Source organism: Hyla sarda, chromosome 5 (genome assembly GCF_029499605.1).
Source record: "Hyla sarda isolate aHylSar1 chromosome 5, aHylSar1.hap1, whole genome shotgun sequence".
In the NCBI taxonomy this organism is placed as follows: domain Eukaryota; kingdom Metazoa; phylum Chordata; class Amphibia; order Anura; family Hylidae; genus Hyla; species Hyla sarda.
This window is the reverse complement of record NC_079193.1, coordinates 331,686,255-331,703,244: the sequence shown is the minus strand read 5'-3', so window position 1 is coordinate 331,703,244 and position 16,990 is coordinate 331,686,255. Positions and strand designations below refer to the sequence as shown.

Sequence of the window (16,990 nt, the reverse complement as noted above, 5' to 3'; positions counted from 1 at the left end):
CTAGTATGAGGGCTTGTTTTTTGCGCGACCAGTTGTCCTTTGTAATGACATTACTCATTATATCATAAAATGTATGGCGCAACCAAAAAACACTATTTTTGTGGGGAAATTAAAACGAAAAACGCAATTTTGCTAATTTTGGAAGGTTTTGTTTTCACGCCGTACAATTTATGGTAAAAATGACATGTGTTCTTTATTCTGAGGGTCAATACAATTAAAATGATACCCATTATTACATACTTTTATATTATTGTTGCGCTTAAAAAAAATCACAAACTTTTTAACCAAATTAGTACGTTTATAATCCCTTTATTTTGATGACCTCTAACTTTTTTATTTTTCCGTATAAGTGGCGGTATGGGGGCTCATTTTTTGCGCCATGATCTGTACTTTTTTTTGATACCACATTTGCATATAAAAAACTTTTAATACATTTTTTATAATTTTTTTTAAATAAAATGTATTAAAAAAGTAGGAATTTTGGATTTTTAAAATTTTTTTTCGTTCACGCCGTTCACCGTACGGGATCATTAACATTTTATTTTAATAGTTCGGACATTTACGCATGCGGCGATACCAAATATGTCTATAAAAAATGTTTTTTACGCTTTTTGGGGGTAAAATAGGAAAAAACGGACGTTTTACTTTTTTATTGGGGGAGGGGATTTTTCACTTTTTTTTTACTTTTACTTTTACATTTTTTTACATTTTTTTTTTACACTTGAATAGTCCCCATAGGGGACTATTCATAGCAATACCATGATTGCTAATACTGATCTGTTCTATGTATAGGACATAGAACAGATCAGTATTATCGGTCATCTCCTGCTCTGGTCTGCTCGATCACAGACCAGAGCAGGAGACGCCGGGAGCCGCACGGAGGAAGGAGAGGGGACCTCCGTGCGGCGTTATGAATGATCGGATCCCCGCAGCAGCGCTGCGGGCGATCCGATCGTTCATTTAAATCGCGCACTGCCGCAGATGCCGGGATCTGTATTGATCCCGGCACCTGAGGGGTTAATGGCGGACGCCCGCGAGATCGCGGGCGTCGGCCATTGCCGGCGGGTCCCTGGCTGCGATCAGCAGCCGGGATCAGCCGCGCATGACACGGGCATCGCTCCGATGCCCGCGGTTATGCATAGGACGTAAATGTACGTCCTGGTGCGTTAAGTACCACCTCACCAGGACGTACATTTACGTCCTGCGTCCTTAAGGGGTTAAAGGAGTACTCCACCACTAGACATCTAATCTTTTATCTAAAGGATAGGGGATATGATGTCTGATCATGAGGGGGGGTCACCACTGGTACCCCCCCTGTGATCTCTGGCGCGGCACCCCAGTCATAACGTGCACGGAACAAACTCCGCTCTGTGCCAAAAGACGGGCGATCCCAGCCATCATGCCCCCTCCATTCATGAGCATGGAAGCTCCAAGCTCCCGTGTTCAGAATGCCACAGTGCCATCCCCGAGATCACGGGGGTCCCAGTGGCCAGACCCCTGCGAACAGACATCTTATTCCCTATACTGAGGGCAGAGTACCCCTTTAAATATCACTTGGGGATGAATTTGTCCTCAGAAGTTTACTTGCTGGTATATGCTACTGCAAAATGACATATGTCACTTTAATTTTCATGAATGGAGTCGTCAGTTACAGCCCAAGATCTCACCCACTAGTGTCTGCTTGCCTGCGCAGTACATTTAACCAGGAGCGATAGGAGGGGAACATATTTTATTATTTAGCCCCCATAAATATTTTACATACCCCCCTGGGGGACTCATAAGGATTTTCCAATTAGTAAACTATGAGATGCGTTAGGGTGTATTCACATACACCACATCAGAAATTGCTGGCATGTTCACACAATGGAATTTCCGTGCATGGAACAGCGCTCCGGTGTTTTGTGGTGTGAACCTTTTTCATTGGTGTGAATGGGTCTTCCAGGGACCTGTTCACACTGCAGAATTTCAGTGGTGAATTCCATTGCTGAAATTGATCTGCCGAAAGAATGAACATGTTCATTCTTTCTGTGGAATTACGAGCGCACTGGATTGCCATCAATGGTGATGACGCTCGACGGAATCTTATGGAATTCTGCGAGGGAAGATTCCATAGTGTGAACATATCCTAACTGGTTTAACCTTTCTGGGAAGAGAGGGTTGGACTTGGGAGACTCCTCCCTCCAACCTTCTGGCAGTTTCTATATAGAAACCAATCTGAAGGGGGTCACGTCACTGTGGCCAAAGTTCCACGTGTGCTCTCCTTTGAATTCTGTATATTACAGTGTACAAAGAGGTAGCAGTGTAGTGTGGTATCTTGGGGGGGGATGTAGGGTATGGGGAGTGTAGCTGTGCAGGTAATAAAGGGTGTTTGTTAACATTTGCTATTCGTGATGCCAGTGTGAGGGCTCCTCAATAAAGCTTTTCCTACCGCCGCCCTTCCCAGGAACGATAGGGAGGTAGATGATACTGGGTTTAAGTAGATAGTAATAATGGATTGTCCACAACCGGAAAGCTTCTGTAAACTGTGTTAACTTTACTGAAGATTTTCTGTATACTTCAACAACATAACAGTCTCTCATCAATACAGCTTCCTTTTGGAGATTGACAATGGTCAAGTCTCTATACTTTTGCGCTGCTCCTCTGGATTTGGAGAATTTGTTGCGGTCCAGTAGTCAGGCTAGTATTAGCAGGAATTAGTATAAGACTCACAATTTTTGGTTCTGCTGAGGCTGTAGGTTTTGAAGCCTAGCGTGTCGTTGAAAGTTGCGTAGCACACCGTCCTGTTAGTCCGGCATCCATGAGAGCAGCAACCCAAGAGAGCGATAATTGGACGCAGCACCCTTATATGGGCAGGAGCTGGACTAAAGCTAATTGGTCCATACGGATGACAATCACCATTACAGAGAATGCTGGGTATCATGTGACCCAAGGACCTCCCAAGGTCCTGCAACATACCATAGAGGTTACTAGCTTGGTCACATGACCGAAGGTCCTGCGACGCTGAACATGGGAAGTACTATACATTCCTATATAATATAGGTAGAATTACTAATATATACATTTATTAATATACAAGTTAAACTTAAGGAGAGGCAACTAGGGGCTGTCCCACCTGAGGAACCCTACCTGAACGTAGTTACTCTGACTTTGGGGACCTCTACACTAGGTATGGATGCAATACGGTACCGGGACACCACAGTAGCAATATACAAAATGACAAATCTTGCATGTTTAACTCATGACACATATATAAGCATAGAAACATAGAGAGAACTTTAGGCTAGGGAGTAAGTGTCGCTTTCTCTGCTGATAATTAGTGATCGCAGTGGATCTCAGGACTAAGACCCGGTACGATCAATATTTTTGACATGTGTGGGTAACATGTCAAAAGTTCTTACTAATACCAGAAATCCCTTAGGTTAGCTTAGTTTGGGTTCAGATGTCTTCTACCTTTAGTTTCCTACCCATGGAGTTGCTGTCTTACCACTACCATTATAAGCTATATTAGTTTGTATAAGGTTATTCCAATTGATACTCACCCATGCAATAATCTTCGCCCATGTATTACTCCCACTTTATATACTTTATTGTAGCTATGTCTGTGGAGTATTATACCGGATCTACTGTTATTATTCATGGTGTACGGTGTCCATTTTAGGACATCGTCAGTCGACAGACGTAACTCCGTCCTCCGTCAGGGGAAACGGCGTCCCGCCTCTTACCTCAGGCCAATCTTCGTCAGGCGTCAGCCGCAACTCCCTCCTTTGTCATCCTAAAGTCTCTCATTCGAAATTCCATCATCCCTCAGACGAAAAACTTTCCTGCCATGTAGCAGAGCCAAGTCAGTGTTGGCCCTCTGCTATACGGGTTCTGCTGTACAGGCTATTCAATGTCAGCTCTGCTATACAGACTCTGTAGCACATGTAGTGTCTGTAGTACACGTGCAAGTTTCACAGTTTTGACTGCTATACAATGCTGTGCAGCGCCGGCTCTGCTATGCGGCAAGAAGTTGCATCTGAGGGAGAATCGTCTGAGGCATGACGGCCTTTTGGACGACTGAGTGTCAGATGAGGGAGGACAGAATTGCGGCTGACGACTGACAGCGATTGGTCCGAGGGAGAAGGCAGGACGCCGTTTCACCTGACGGAGGACGGAGTTACGCCTGATGACTGACGATGTCCTAAAATGGACACCGTAATGGTGGAAGTAGCTAGCTTCCTCTCCGACTTGGCTTAACATAGAATTCAGAATAGCTAGCAGCCTTTTTTTTTTACAAACAGATTGTAATGATCGCACCTGGCCAGTCCTTACATGTTACACTTTAGTCAGTTAGGAGTTACAGGCCCGGGCCAATCAGCAGCTGATGGGGGGTATTTGTTTCCTCCTCTTGATTTTAGCTTTGTCCTGATTTTAATCTTGTCTGTTTCAGTTGTGACTTGTTAGTTTGATTTGGCCATGGCTTTGTTGTTCAGTCCCTTTTATCTACGTTTTAGCCTTGTCCTGTCTGTCTTTTGATCTGTTAGTACTAATGGTTGTTTTAATTAGTGTTGAGCGGCACAGGCCATATTCGAATTTGCGATATTTCGCGAATATATGGACAAATATTCATCATGTATTAGCTAAATTTGCATATTCGAAATGTTCGCGTTTTATTTTCGCATATTTGCGAAAATTTGCATGTGCGAAAATTAGCATATGCAAAAATTAGTATATACGAAAATTCGCACGCCAGTGTCACACAGTAGTATTAGAGCCTTCTTTACACCACACAAGCTGGAAGCAGAAAGGGATGATCACTGTGATGTGTACTGGGGGAAAAAAAAAAGAATATTCGCAATTGCGAATATATAGTGCTAATATATATTTGCAATATTCGCAAATAAAATTCGCATTGTGAATATTCGCGATCAACACTAGTTTTAATCCTGTAAAGTTTGTATCGGTTACCTTAACCTGCATTATGACTTGCATTCGGACCGGTTTGTGTTTTGTACTCCATTACAGTATAGGTCCTGATCCATTGCTTCTCTTACTGGTTGGTTTTATTTCTGTGTTTAGACGTGTGATCCTGTACCTGTGTATCCTGACTTCAGTTACCTGTTCACTCATATCCATTCCTGGTAAACCTGCTGCTATATGTTCCTGGTTCCCTTATTGTTTTTTTCCTTGTTTATTTACTCTTCGTATCCTGACCTGTTTCCTTGACCTTTTACAGTTGTGTTTATTATTTTGACTTGTGTTTCTCCTGTACCTTACATTGCACAAGGACTGCTGCCCAGTTGTGGATCTGCTGTCAAGGGCGCATACGCAAGTAGGCAAGGAAAGTTATTATGGATGAGCTCAGGGCCTTCCCTCTCTTACATGACACAGATGTAGAAGTTTTATTGTACTTAACATCCTTTGACACTGTGACTCGTGTTTCAGCCTCAATATGCTGTAATGATTTGCTTTGCTCTGGAATCACTAAATAACGTTGCTGGATGTAATTTTTATCTTGGTAATTTAAGCGTTCTCTGTGGTTTTAATGGCTGCACCTGATAAAGCAGCTTCTAATGGATTTATCCATTTTATATCTTTAGTGTTTTAGCAGAATTAATCATATTTGAATGCCTTCTGCTTATTGAAATATAACAAAGGCCCTATTACAAAGGCTCTTTTTATTTCCCTCTTATTATACACAGTCATGTTAAAGTAAGTCAACGTGTTAAAGTAGGTCAACCTGTTAGAACTAAGTCAACTTAGTTAGAACTAAGTTTTTTTTAACCAAGCTAATATAGGGGTTCTACCTACCAGAGGGACCTACCTAACAGGAGGGATCTGCCTTCCTAAAATAGAGGGTGTACCTACCTAATATGGGCAGTCTACCTATCCAATATAGAAATACATCAACCTACCTGATATGGAGGGTCTACCTACCTAAGTGTGTACTTACCTTATAAGAAGGATCTACCTATGTACCTAATATAAGGGTTCTATATACCTACTAAATGGGGGGTCTACCTACCTCATATGGGGGATCTAACTACCTAGTCCCCGTCTACTATTTGGGGGCACAAAAAAAGATATATGTATGGGGGCATATATGGAAACATAGGGGGACATTTATCAAAAGATTTAGACAGTTTTTTCCTATGTAACACAGAAAGTCGCAATCTATATTCGTTCGACTTTTTTGCGACTTTTGGTATAGAGGACTTTTAGTTCACTGCAGCGTAGTAGTCTATAATAGATTTTTAAAAATACAGTGGTCCGGAATTTATCAATTTCAAAAAGTGGCATCGGGCGAAAATGCACCGAAATGTCAGACCATGCTGAAGCAGCCTTAAATAAAATTCGAACTACAGTCCGTGCGCAAAATTTATGAAGAGCCGTGCGACAGTTCAAAAATTAGGTGCACAATAGACCGGACAAATGCGCTGGACATTGGTCTATAATGATGACTAAAATAGACAGTGATGAAAAATGTCCCCCATAATGTCGATGTAGAAAGGACAAGAGGAAGCTCTATTAGTTAGTGAATTGTTACTGCTTGTACTTTTACTATGTGGTGGCATAAAGGTAGGCACTATTAATGTGTGGGGTACCAAGCAGGGCATTAGGACCATTTTGGTCCCTATAGATGGTGAAGTTTGCTTAGAGGTAGCATATAGGTGGGAAGGGTGCCGGAAAAGCCCAGAGCCCAATATGTTTGTCCAGAAGATTCTGCAAGACATGGACAGAAGAAGTAATCATGGCGGTATGGCCAGATGGAGAAGAAAAGAGTAGAGAACAACACCAATCAGAGAAAATGTGACCTGTGAGTAACTGGATGTAACTGCACTGTAATCACTTGTATGGGATATCATGGTAATGATAGTGGTAATGGTGTGGCAGTAGGGCTGGACTGGGACCAAAAATAGGCCGGGGCATTTTACAATAAGCAGCCCATTTTTTTGGTGACGGTTCGACTGCTGAGACCCCTGACCGATCACCTCAGTTTAGTTGACTCTCCAGCTGTTGTAAAGCTTTAACTCCCATCATGGCTGGAGAGCCTCAACAATTATGGAAGTTGTAGTTTTGCTACAGCTGGAGAGTCACAGATTGGGGAACAGTTTAATCCATCATCACTGCAGAACTTGACTACAGCTCTGAGACAGTCAGGAGAATACACAATATCAGTGACTACATTTGATGGGACAGTCAGGAGAATACACAATGATATCAGTGACGCGAGTCATGTCTTCTCTGTTGGTCCAGACGCCAGGACGTCATCCAGCTACATCTTCTCTGCAGAGTGTGACGTCCGGACATTGTTGGCTCCTCGCTTTGTCAGAAGATCCTCATCCTCTACACGAAAAGAATAATTAATATAACACTGCAAAAACACTGTGCTTCCTGAAAAGAACCCTGACACACAATGTACCCATTATAATAATACTGTCACAGTAATACTGTCACTGTACCTGTAATACTAATACTGCCACACACTGTTTCTTCTCAGATTGGTTGAATCCCACCCATGCACTGTCTTCCTCCCTCCCCCTCCCTCCTGCTCCATGCTCCTCCAGACCCCTCTGTCCTTCTCCATGCTCCTCCAGACCCCTCTGTCCTCCAACTCCAGACCACTCTGTCCTTCTCCATCCTTGTTTATCCTTCTTCATCCTCCTCCTCCAGACCCCTTTGTCCTCCTCCATCCTACTGCTCCAGACCCCTCTGTCCTCCTTCTCCCGACTCCTCTTTCCTCATCCACCCTCCTCCCCCAGACCCCTCTGTCATTCTGCATCCTTCTCCTCCAGACCCCTCTTTACTCCTCCATCTTCCTCCTGATCCCTATGCCCTCCTCCTCGGTACAATTTTTTTCTCTTCTCCTTCAGGCCCCTCTGTCCTCCTCCTTTAGACCCCTCTTTACTCCTCCATCCTCCTCCTCCTCTTGACCTCTCTGTCCTCCTCCTCCAGGCCCCTGTGTCCTCCTCCGTCCTTCACCTCCAGACCCCTCTTTTCCCTTCTCCAACAGACCCCTCTGTTCTCCTTCTTCAGAGCCCTCTGTCCTCCTCCAGACCCCTCTGTCCTCCTCCATCCTCCTTCTTCAGAACCCTCTGTCCTCCTTCAGACCCCTCTGTCCTCCAGACCTCTCTTTTCTCTTGTCCTCCAGACCACTTTGTCCTTCACCATCCTCCTCCCTCAGACCCCTTTGTCCTCCTCCACTCTCCTCCTTTAGACTACTCTGTCCTCCTACATCGACCTCCTCCAGACCCCTCTGTCCTCCTCCGCCCTCCTGCTCCAGACCCCTTTTACTCCTTCATCCTCCTCCTCCACCTGACCCCTCTGTCCTCCTCATCCAGACCCTCTTTCCCCTTCTCCTCCTCCTACATCCTCTTCTGCCCTCCTGCTCCAGACCTCTCTGTCCTCCTCTATCCTCTTGCTCCAGACCCCTCTCTCCTCCTCCTCCAGACCTGTGTCTATCCTCCATATCTTTCCTCCTGAATCCTCAATACCTCTCTTTTCTCTTCTTCTCCAGACCCCTCTGTCCTCCTCAATCCTCCTTCTTCAGACCCCTCTGTTCTCCTCCATCCTTCTCCTCAAGACGCCACTTTACTCCTCCCCCTCCTTCGTCCTCCAGACCCCTCTGTCCTCCTCCATCCTGCTCCTGACACCTCTGTCCTCCTCCTCCAGACCCCTCTTTTCCCTGCTCCTCCAGACTACTCTGTGTTTCTCTGTCCACCTCCTCCAGAGCTCTCTGTCCTCCTCCTTCAGAACCTTCTGTCCTCCTCCTACAGACCCCTCTGTCCTCCTCCTACAGACCCCTCTTTTTCCTACTCCTCCAGACTCCTTTGTCTTTCTCTGTCCACCTCCTCCAGAGCTCTGTCCTCCTCCTTCAGAACCTTCTGTCCTCCTCCTACAGACCCCTCTGTCCTCCTCCTACAGACCCCTCTTTTTCCTACTCCACCAGACTCCTTTGTCTTTCTCTGTCCACCTCCTCCAGAGCTCTCTGTCCTCCTCCTTCAGAACCTTCTGTCCTCCTCCTACAGAACCCTCTGTCCTCCTCCTACAGACCCCTTTTTCCTACTCCTCCAGACTCCTTTGTCTTTCTCTGTCCACCTCCTCCAGAGCTCTGTCCTCCTCCTTCAGAACCTTCTGTCCTCCTCCTACAGACCCCTCTGTCCTCCTACAGACCCCTCTTTTTCCTACTCCTCCAGACTCCTTTGTCTTTCTCTGTCCACCTCCTCCAGAGCTCTCTGTCCTCCTCCTTCAGAACCTTCTGTCCTCCCCCTACAGACCCCTCTGTCCTCCTCCTACAGACCCCTCTTTTTCCTACTCCTCCAGACTCCTTTGTCTTTCTCTGTCCACCTCCTCCAGAGCTCTCTGTCCACTACAGACCCCCGAGGTCATGTTCCAATAGTGTTAATTGTGCTGAATGTCCACACGTCAAATGCGTGCAGACATTCCGAAAATTTGAATAATCTGGCAGGCTCTAGGACCACTCGAAAAAAAGCCATCTTATAGACGGCAATGCATTTCTGAGCAAAATCCGCAAAAAGAATAGACATGTCTATTTAGTTTGCAAATGCGGGAAGCAGGATTTCCGCAAAATTCCACTATGTAAACAGTGTAGCAGAATCCCATTGAAATCAATGGGACTCTGCTGCAGCGAAATGTCCGTGTGACATACCCTGTCTTCCTCCCTGCTCCTCTGTTACACCCCCACCCCTAACCCAAATGTCTGCCAGACTCCTTTGCCTCCTCCCTCCCCCCAAACCCCTAACCAAGTTCTTTCTAGGCTCCCCTTCCCCCCTCCTCCAGACTCCTAAGTATATTAGATGTGTATATGACTGTTGTAAGTATCATAGATGTGTATATGTATGATAGATGTGTTTAAAGGAGTACTCCGGTGCACACTTTTTTATTTTATCCCGTCCGGGCTGCAAAATAAAAGAAAACACACTTTATCTTACCTGCCAACGAGCCCCCGGAGCTCCGGTACACTCCGGTACAGGTGTTCGGTCCCCGGGCTGTATTCTTCTTACTTCCTGTTAGCCCGGCACGTCACACGGAGCTTCAGCCTATCGCCGGCCGCAGCAATGTCCCGCCACGGCCGGTGATAGGCTGAAGCTCCGTGTGACGTGTCGGGCTAACAGGAAGTAAGAAGAATACAGCCCGGGGACCGAACACCTGTACCGGAGTGTACCGGAGCTCCGGGGGCTCGTTGGCAGGTAAGAGAAAGTGTGTTTTCTTTTATTTTGCAGCCCGGATGGGATAAAATGAAAAAAGTGTGCACCGGAGTGCTCCTTTAAGTACGATACATACTCACACACCCTACACATGTCATACATACACACACTATACATACACACACGCAATAATACATACACACATAATACATGAACTCACATAAAACATACACGTACATCAGATCACACATACATACAAACCTGATACATACTCATAATACATAACCACCCCCCAAGTCCTCGGCCTCCTCACCTGCATATGCCGGGAGTTCAGGGTGATCTGGTCCCAGGGATCCAGTGTCGGAGATCAGAGGCAGCAGGCAGCGCTAAGCCGCTGACAGCTACGCCGCACGGAAGCTTTAGTGACCTGGGTAGGCCAGAGGCCTTTGCTACAGTCAGTGGAGGCGGGAGGTGCCTGGGTGTTGGGGTTCCAGGTTATTTTTGGTCTTATGGGCACTGCTGGGGGCCCCTATATAGACGGGATGGGCCCCCTCCCCATTGAGGCTTCCCGTCCACCATGAATATGTTGCCGTGGGGTCAGAAGCAGATAGGCAGCGCCGACTCCCATCTGCTTGTCGGCCTCCACTTCTTCCTCGGCGCCAGGAGCAAGCAAATTGCAGCAGGAGGAGGGGTAAGAGCAGCTTGAGCCGCAAACTTTAAGAAAAAAAAGTTTTCAAACATTGCGTCGAGGAGGATGGCCCACTGGATAGCCCGGCCCTCCGGGAAAATGCCCGGTGTGCCCGATGGCAGTATTATTGAGGCATTCTCATTGGTAATATCTTTCTGGGTATAGTACATTAAGTTTAGTTCAGTAGCAGTATGGAGGTAATATTTCATCACTGTATTGCTCACCAGGCGTAGGTCCCCGGGCTGAAAACTTTTGACAGTAACTATACATTATTGTCATTACTTTTGTCATGGGTATTTTTCTAGTTTTATATACTGTATTTAAAGTTTTTGTGCATTGGTTAAGTGTCAGATGATATCATGGAGCAGGTCTGCGCAGAGGCGTAGTAACAACTGTATTTGATAAGTCGCTCATTCATTGTCTGCTTGGCAGAGGCTTTTGAGTAAAGGCCAAAAAAGTGACATAATTTCCTGTGGATGCATTGGACAAAATGTCATTAGAGCGGACTAATACAGAGGTATGTTCTTAGTTATGAAAGAGCACGCACAATGATGCTTTTGCACTATAAACTAAGAGATGTGTCCAAACAGTTAAACCAGCGTTTGCCAAGCAGAGCGCCTCCAGTTGTTGCAAAATCTCCTGTATGGATCTAAAACCTCCGAAGGATAGGGGAGCGGTTTTCTTGATACATGTTTCCGAAGGATAGGGAATACGTTTTCCATGATACTTCTCCATTAAAGGGGTACTCCGGCCTTGAGACATCTTATCCCCTACCCATCTTTGGGGGTCCTAGATAGTTGGATTGGGTCACACTTTGATAGCATGTCTGTCACTGTAAGGATACAAATGCATTTGAATGTTTTTTTTCTAATATGTTTTCAAGAATTATGAGGCACTTTATTCTTAATGTTATTTGCATTGTTATTGTCTTAGGGTGCGTTCACACTGAGGAATAGGAGAGGAATCCTTGTGTAAAAATTCTGCCGCGGAATTTAAGTTTTTTTTTAAATTGTGCAAAATTAACATGGAATTCCGTGCAGATTTTCCACACGGAATATAGGAGGAAACTTTTTTTATTTATTTTTTTTGCTGGACTACAACCACCAATTGGAATTTCCCGTTTTATTTATTTATTTTTGTGCGGAATTTATATATATATATATATATATATATTTTTTTTTTTTTTTTTTTTTATTCGAGCAAATTCTGTGCGGAATCTATTTTAAGCGCAAATTTTTTTTACCACTGACTTCAATGGACTTCTGCTTGCGTATTCCGCAAGAAGAATGAACATGTTCTTTCTTCTAGTGGAATGGAAATCCACAGCGGAATTCCTTGAGCGGAATTTTACAGTATGGACAGTGCGGAGTAAAATACATTGAAGTCCATGGCAAAGCAGATGTTAATTATTTCTAAGCGGAGAATTCAAGAGGAATTACTCAAGTAAATTCCTCTTGACTTACTCAATGTGAACGTACCCTCATACTGACAGGTTCGCTATAAGACATAAGCCCTGAATGTCTCTATAGAGCGCAGCTAGTGAGGCTTGAAAGCTTTCACTCCACATAAATGTAATAAGAGTGAACATGTCCCATAACTCTGCTTTCCTAATGTAATTCTGGCCTCTAACAGACCTTTACAGCATTAATGTCTTCCATTGTGAAGGATCGCAGCTGGAAACACTCTTCTCAGTGAGGATGCTTGACACATGCAATTTATTACTGTGTGTTTTCTGATAGACTCGACTTTCACAGCATTGTGTTTATCTTCCAGCCATCCAATTTTCCTTACAAGGAGGAGATCCTTTCGGTGAATCCCACATGCCTTGTTGTGATCATTCTCTTCTTTATTAGTGTCATCCTGGCTTTTAAGGTAAGTGGTGTTGGCTGTGCTGTGCTATAGAAGACGCTGTGGTCTAACAGCAGGTTTATTCTATTATAAATAACAATTCTTTCATTTCTTTTATGCTCAAAGAAGCTCTTTATGTTTATCACAACAGATTGATCTGAATATGGGGGGTTTGCAATTGGGGCTCTTACCTATGAGCTGAGGGGAGAACAATCAGGGGTGGCAGACCACCAATAGGGACACCTGTAGATTTCACTGGAATTTCAGCTCAAACTCTTCTAAACTCCCCCTACTGAAAATTGCAAAAACTATTACCAGCTAATATTGGTGAATACGAATCCTTATCATTATAGGGGCAATAGAAAATCCTAGGTATGCATAGCCGGTTTGCATGGGTGTAGAGGCGTACCTAATACCCCTTGTGCCCTTGGCGTACCTAATACCCCTTGTGCCCTTGGCAAGGTGACCCCCCACCGTGAGCCTGTAGCAACACCCTAGCCCTCCCCTTCCCAAATCAAGTGACCCACAATTGACGACTTCTCTGATCGGTGTCGTCCTCTTTCCTTTTCTTCTATGTCCAGCTCAGACCGCCATGGTGGCTTCTTTTAGCCAAAACTTTATTTCCTCAGCATCTGCAGGATAAACATCTTAGACTCCCCATTCCAATGTCCTCCCCACCTCTACCCAATCTGCCCCTCTATAGGCTCCCAAACTGTAATAATGCCTCCTTGGTGTCCTGCACAGTAAAAATGGGTAGGATAGTACATCTCCCTGTTAGTAGGTATATCCCCCACAGTAGGCAGGTAGTTCCCCTATTAGGTAGGTCCTGGATTCCCCATTAGCGAGCGAGTGCCTGTGCAAGATGGAGTCCTGCCCCGTACCTACGCTTTGGCAGCCTGCGGCCTCTCCACTCTTTCGCCCGGAGGTGCGCCCCCACAGGGGCCTGGTTAACTGAAGCAAAGGTATGACAACAAGTATAAAAGAAATGCTTCTCAAAGGTGTCCATAGCCTCTAGGCATTATTTCTTTAGAATTGTAAAATGTGTAAAATGTATCGTATGGCAAAAATGTATTGTGATCATATTCAGTTTATTTTACAAAATGTACTTAAGAAAACAGTTGTCTCCTTCTGTTTTATTGGCCCAGCCTTCTTCTAGGGCGGTTGTCTTACTCATTTCTATGGAAGTTTGGATGCAGTCCTATAGTTATACATCTGGTCAGGCAACACTTGTTTAAGCACTCTTATGGCCCAATTCCTAACTCGGAGCTCCCTTTATGAGGCCTTCACACTAATCTCACCATGTTATGGCTCCATTAGCTTTTCTATCACATACATTTAAAAATTCATTCCCATCATGTGTTTGAACTTGTGAATGCAAACCAGAACCAGATGAAGCTTTTTATATGGGCTTTGGATCTTACCCCTCCTTTTTTGTTTTCAACATTTTCCCATTTGATACACTAAAAGACTGATCAGTGGGGGCTGAGACCCCAACCAGTCCCAAGAAAAAGGGTGAACCGTTCCTCATTCCTGGAGGAGAGGTAGCTGCCCTGCTTAAAGAAATATTGTGGTGCAGAAACACATCCCCTATCCAAAGGACCTCCCCCCCCCCCCCCCCCCCGCAATCTCCTGCACAGCACTCCTACAGTCTTCAGGAAAAGAGCATGCCAACCCTCGCACAAAGTGGCGGCCAACAACCCGCAGGAATGCTGTATCTCCGGTTCTCCCATAGAGAAATATAGAGGGTCGGCTGCCACTTCGTGCTGGGGTCGACACGCTCCTTTCCTGGGGACTGCCGGGGCACCACTGTACTCATTAAGGGCCCATTTCACGGTAGCTTAATACGGACGTATTATGGGTCCATGTTACCACCGCAAGTCTATTGGTCCATCCCAGCCCGTCTATGGGTCTAATGACCCAAAGTGACAGCTGTCATGTTGTGTCATCAGACCCACTGTCAGGTCAGGACTTAAAGCCAAAATATGGACATAAAAATGAATCCTTTATACGCTAATGTGAAATGGCCTGAAATTGAATTAGACTGATGGAAACGTGAGCATGCTCTGCTGTTATAGGTCTATGAATTTTTTTATGGTGAGTGATCATTCTAGTGTTTTCAGTGAAGGTCACAGCCGTCAAATCCTATCATACTTAATGCATATCTACAGTAAAGAAAGAAATTCAATTGTGTATAACAGCAAACGTCCTTATATACGGGCCACCGGCTCCAGATAGCAAGCACTGAGGTGATCCGTGTTCATATAATGAGCTCGATCAGTCATGCCCCTAATACTCATCATTGCCGGCAACACACCCCCTGTGCTTCATAAGGGAACTAACTGCTGTGGTACATACCCACTTAATAGGGGAACTAGCTGCCTACTGTGCAGGATATACCTACCGTATTTATCGGCGTATAACATGCACTTTTTAGGCTAAAATTTTTAGCCTAAAGTCTGTGTGCGTGTTATACGCCGATACCCCCCAGGAAAGGCAGGGGGAGAGAGGCCGTCGCTGCCTGCTTCTCTCCCCCTGCCTTTCCTGGGGTCTAGAGCGCTGCTGTTGGCCCTTTTCACCCCCTGGTTATCGGCGCCGCTGCCCGTTCTGTCCCCCTGACTATCTGTGCCGGCGCCGATAGCCAGGGGGAGAGAAGCGGCGCCGACAGCCAGGAGGAGAGAAGGGGCAGCGGCACCCATTGCCGGCGCCACTGCCCCGTTGCCTCCCCCCATCCCCGGTGGCATAATTACCTGAGTCGGGTTCGCGCTGCTCCGCTGCTCCAGGCCTCCGTCGTTGCTATGCGCTGAACGGCGCGGCGCATGACGTCAGAGCGCCGCGCCGTGCATAGAAACAACGCTGGTCCCCAGCGTCGTTGCTATGCACGGCGCGGCGCTCTGACGTCATACGCCGCGCCGTTCAGCGCATAGCAACGACGGAGGCCTGGAGCAGCGGAGCAGCGCGGACCCGAGCAGCGCGGACCCGACTCAGGCCTGGAGCAGCGCGGACCCGACTCAGGTAATTATGCCACCGGGGATGGGGGGAGGCAACGGGGCAGCGGCGCCGGCAATGGGTGCCGCTGCCCCTTCTCTCCCCCTGGCTGTCGGCGCCGCTTCTCTCCCCCTGGCTATCGGCGCCGGCACCGATCAGGGGGACAGAACGGGCAGCGGCGCCGATAACCAGGGGGTGAAAAGGGCCGACAGCAGCGCTCTAGACCCCAGGAAAGGCAGGGGGAGAGAAGCGGGCAGCGATGGCCTCTCTCCCCCTGCCTTTCCTGGGGATGTATCGGGGTATACACGCGCACACACGCACCCTCATTTTATCATGGATATTTGGGTAAAAAACTTTTTTTACCCAAATATCCTTGGTAAAATGAGGGTGAGTGTTATAGGCCGGTGCAGGGCAACCTACTATTTTACTCAATTTCACTGTGCAGGATACCAAGGGGGTATTATTACAGGGCAATGTGCTGCAAAAAGCAATGGGGGGCATATTCAAAAACTTGCTTAGTTTAACTTAGGCTGGGTTCACACTACGTTGTGAGACAACGGGACAATGATGGAAGACAATGATGGAAGAGGCTGGGGGGAGTGAAAACCGGGCGCTCCCGTATCCCAGCCGGACCCGACCCATATCTCATTCATTTCAATGAGCCGACCGGAGTCACTATGAAATGAAGGAGACACGGGAGCGCCCGGTTTTCTCTCCCCCCCAGCCTCTTCCATCATTGTCTTCCATCATTGTCTGACGCACAACGCCTATTACATGGAGAGATTTGTGGATGATAAACAATAGTTTTCAAACCTCCTTAAAAGAAGCCAATAAATGAATGTTTACCTGTTCGGATAATAATCGCCCGATGTAATAGGCCTCTTAATCGGGTATTTATCTGTTTTGTAATAGTTTTGAGGGGAATGTATAATGACATATTGTTTAAATTGTAGTATCAGAAGTGACATTATATAATACATTATTCTAACATCTCCTGCTTTCTGCAGTTCACTTGTCAGTTTTACTGTATAGACTGGGACAGGATGAGCAGAGTCATCTCCTTATTATTAGATAGGACAATCAGTGAGTGCTCTGTATTTCTGAAGGCCTAAATATACATTATACACACAGATAAAGCTATGTATGCTGTCACCCCATGGTTTCTTGGGAAAAGGCTTTACTTTCTAGAGATGTTTTAGTGAAAACATTTTTCTACATGACTCAGACATTTCTTTATAAATTATTTATTCTCTATATACTAACATCAAATGAACCCAACCCAAATGTTCCGAATGCAGCCGAATGCTGGCCAGTGGAATAC

The 16,990-nt window shown here is 45.8% G+C and overlaps 1 protein-coding gene and 1 long non-coding RNA gene across 2 annotated transcripts in view; one reads left to right on the top strand and one right to left on the bottom strand.

Annotated features, from left to right (window-relative positions):
* Positions 1-16,990, top strand: part of LAPTM4B (lysosomal protein transmembrane 4 beta) — a 101,656-nt gene that overhangs the window by 68,983 nt on the left and 15,683 nt on the right. The window contains exon 5 of the mRNA XM_056522425.1: positions 12,610-12,708. Coding sequence (XP_056378400.1) covers positions 12,610-12,708 — 99 coding nt within the window. The remainder of the gene's footprint in view (positions 1-12,609; positions 12,709-16,990) is intronic.
* On the bottom strand, positions 6,008-14,091 carry LOC130274290 (uncharacterized). The gene is made up of 3 exons (XR_008844311.1): positions 12,876-14,091; positions 10,462-11,668; positions 6,008-7,326 (listed from the first exon to the last, which is right to left on the bottom strand). It is a non-coding gene; the product is annotated as an uncharacterized LOC130274290 (long non-coding RNA).